The sequence below is a fragment of the Gavialis gangeticus genome, unplaced genomic scaffold (genome assembly GCF_001723915.1).
Source record: "Gavialis gangeticus isolate Ggan-Ray unplaced genomic scaffold, GavGan_comp1, whole genome shotgun sequence".
Classification (NCBI taxonomy): Eukaryota; Metazoa; Chordata; order Crocodylia; family Gavialidae; genus Gavialis; species Gavialis gangeticus.
In genome coordinates this window covers 50,575,598-50,577,826 of record NW_017728995.1, presented here as the reverse complement: position 1 = coordinate 50,577,826, position 2,229 = coordinate 50,575,598, and the positions used below count along the sequence as shown (strand labels likewise).

Sequence of the window (2,229 nt, the reverse complement as noted above, 5' to 3'; positions counted from 1 at the left end):
ATGGGGGGGGCTGCAGCAGCTGGTAGTGGATGGGCCCAGGTAGAACAGCAATCGGGGGGGCTGGGGTGGGGCATGTGGGCCTTGTAGGGGGGGTGGTAGCACCTGCAGGGGCCATTGGGCCCCTTGTGTGGGGGCTGAACCCTATGTTGGGGGGCTGTAACCTCTGTGTGGGGGCCATCGCTCCTTTGGGAGGGCAGCAAAATATATATTCATGAAATATGTATTTAGAGTTCACTATATTGTTATGGTAAAAGACATGCTTTAACACTATAGCTATATCAATAAAACATTGTCCAACTGATTTCTCTTTCTCTTTTTCTCTCTCTTTATAGTGTCTTTTGTTTTACTTGTGAAGGAACATAGATTTGTGGGATATTTTACAGAGGGACTTTGGGATTTTTTTTTTTGTCAGGGATTTTTCAGTTTTCCAGTAGGGAACACCAGAATTCCTGCTAGGACCCTGCCTGCTCAGAGCTGGCACTTTCAACTCAGCTGCCTGTGGCTTTCCTCCTGGCTAGTTGGGGCCAGGAGGACATGCTTTGACAGTTCAAAGCAGGCCACCACACCCAGAACATCTTTCAGGCAATAGCTGTCTAGATGGCTGGGCAGGGGACACACATGGCAGTAGTGCTGCACAGAGGCCAACCTTGCAGCCACAGCTTGCTGGCAGCTCGCCCAGAGGGGCAGATGCCTCTACTGGCTGTGCAGTCCCCATCCGGATCTGGCAAGTGCATAGCAGGTCACAGCCAGGCAGCAGCCCTCACTGCCAGACTGCTGTAGTGGGTAAAGCGTGCAGGGAACTCTCAGGGCTGCTTCAGCAGTCCAGCTGGCACAAAGGGTATTGTCCCCTGGTACCAACTGGCTGGGTCCCAGAAACACCTGAGAGTTAGTAGCCCTGAGCTACTTGCCAGGGTTTTTTATACTGCTGGGGACAGTACAGGTGCTGGCCCCGGGCTCTAGCTCCCCCGGCTGCAGATCTGAGAGGAGCTAGGCAGGGTTATTTTGCCCCAAGTGGCGCAACTTGCTCCACAACAAAGTGCATGTCCAAGCACATGCGCTGAGGCAAAAAGCCCCAACTCAAATTTGCACTGCTTCTATTTGAGCTTCTGCAACTGCATGTGCTTGCTTGTGTGGACATGCCCTTTGAGACTAGATTCAGCCTTGGTATAACTCCATTCCAGATAAACCAGGATTGACTGTGACTTCCTCCTATAAAATAAATTGAAATGACAGAAATGTGGGGGTGAGTGATGGGGTAAATAGTTGGGCCTGGTACTTTTGAACTGAACCTTTATGGTCACAAGGTAGAAGCTAAGATATTGTAAGAGACTGTGGCACAACTAATGTGAAACTGAACTGATCTCTCTAAAAACTTGTTCAGCTAAGACAGGGAAATGCAGTATCAGTGCTTTATGTGCAGCTTTATGTCCTCTTAGAAGTCTTCCCATGTTGATGGGTTATTGTGATTTGAACTCAAAACAACTTTCTCCATTTATTTGCTTTCCAGCTTATCAAAACATCAGATTTGGATCCAAGCCATAACTATCTGTTTGGATTTCACCCCCATGGTGTCCTTGTTGCTGGAGCCTTTGGAAACTTTTGTACAGAATATTCAGGTTTTAAGGAGTTATTCCCTGGCCTTACTCCATATCTTCACATCTTGCCCTTCTGGTTCAGCTGTCCCTTCTTCAGAGAATACATAATGTCTGCTGGTAGGTAAACAATATATGGCTTCACATACAACTCATTTTAAGCCGAAGCTGTATCCAGTGAGTATAATGCATAGTGATGTAAGGTACAGGCTCTCATCCTGTAACTCATGAAGCTGAATTCTGGTTTCAAGCTGCAATAGGATCGGAGCTGGCCTGAAAACAAATCTCTTACAGTGAACTCTGGCTCTGAAGCCACTTGGAAGGATGTGTTAACCCCTCCTAGCAAACTCCAATGTAAGGAATCTCGGAATTATCATGGTACATTCCTGCATTATTCCAGTACTTCAAGGTATAAGAATCCTAAGTCTGCTCTTGCATTACAAAATGCCAGGACAGTCTGACCACAGACTTGGAAGCCAAGCTTCTTCAGCAGCTGGTTTTACAGGGTCCTTAGAGTAGCTGAGTAGACAAAACAGCAGGAAATACCATCCCTGTCCAAGAGTTTCCCTTTCTGCAGGAGCTTCAGTCTGTGAAACACTTTTGAGAATGTGGTTTTGGTCCCCCCCCCCCCCCCAAA

The 2,229-nt window shown here is 47.5% G+C and overlaps 1 protein-coding gene across 1 annotated transcript in view; it reads left to right on the top strand.

Annotated features, from left to right (window-relative positions):
• The window catches only part of MOGAT1 (monoacylglycerol O-acyltransferase 1), a 28,172-nt gene that overhangs the window by 1,032 nt on the left and 24,911 nt on the right, over positions 1 to 2,229 (top strand). Inside the window, exon 2 of the mRNA XM_019503656.1 lies at positions 1,508 to 1,712. Coding sequence (XP_019359201.1) covers positions 1,508 to 1,712 — 205 coding nt within the window. The remainder of the gene's footprint in view (positions 1 to 1,507; positions 1,713 to 2,229) is intronic.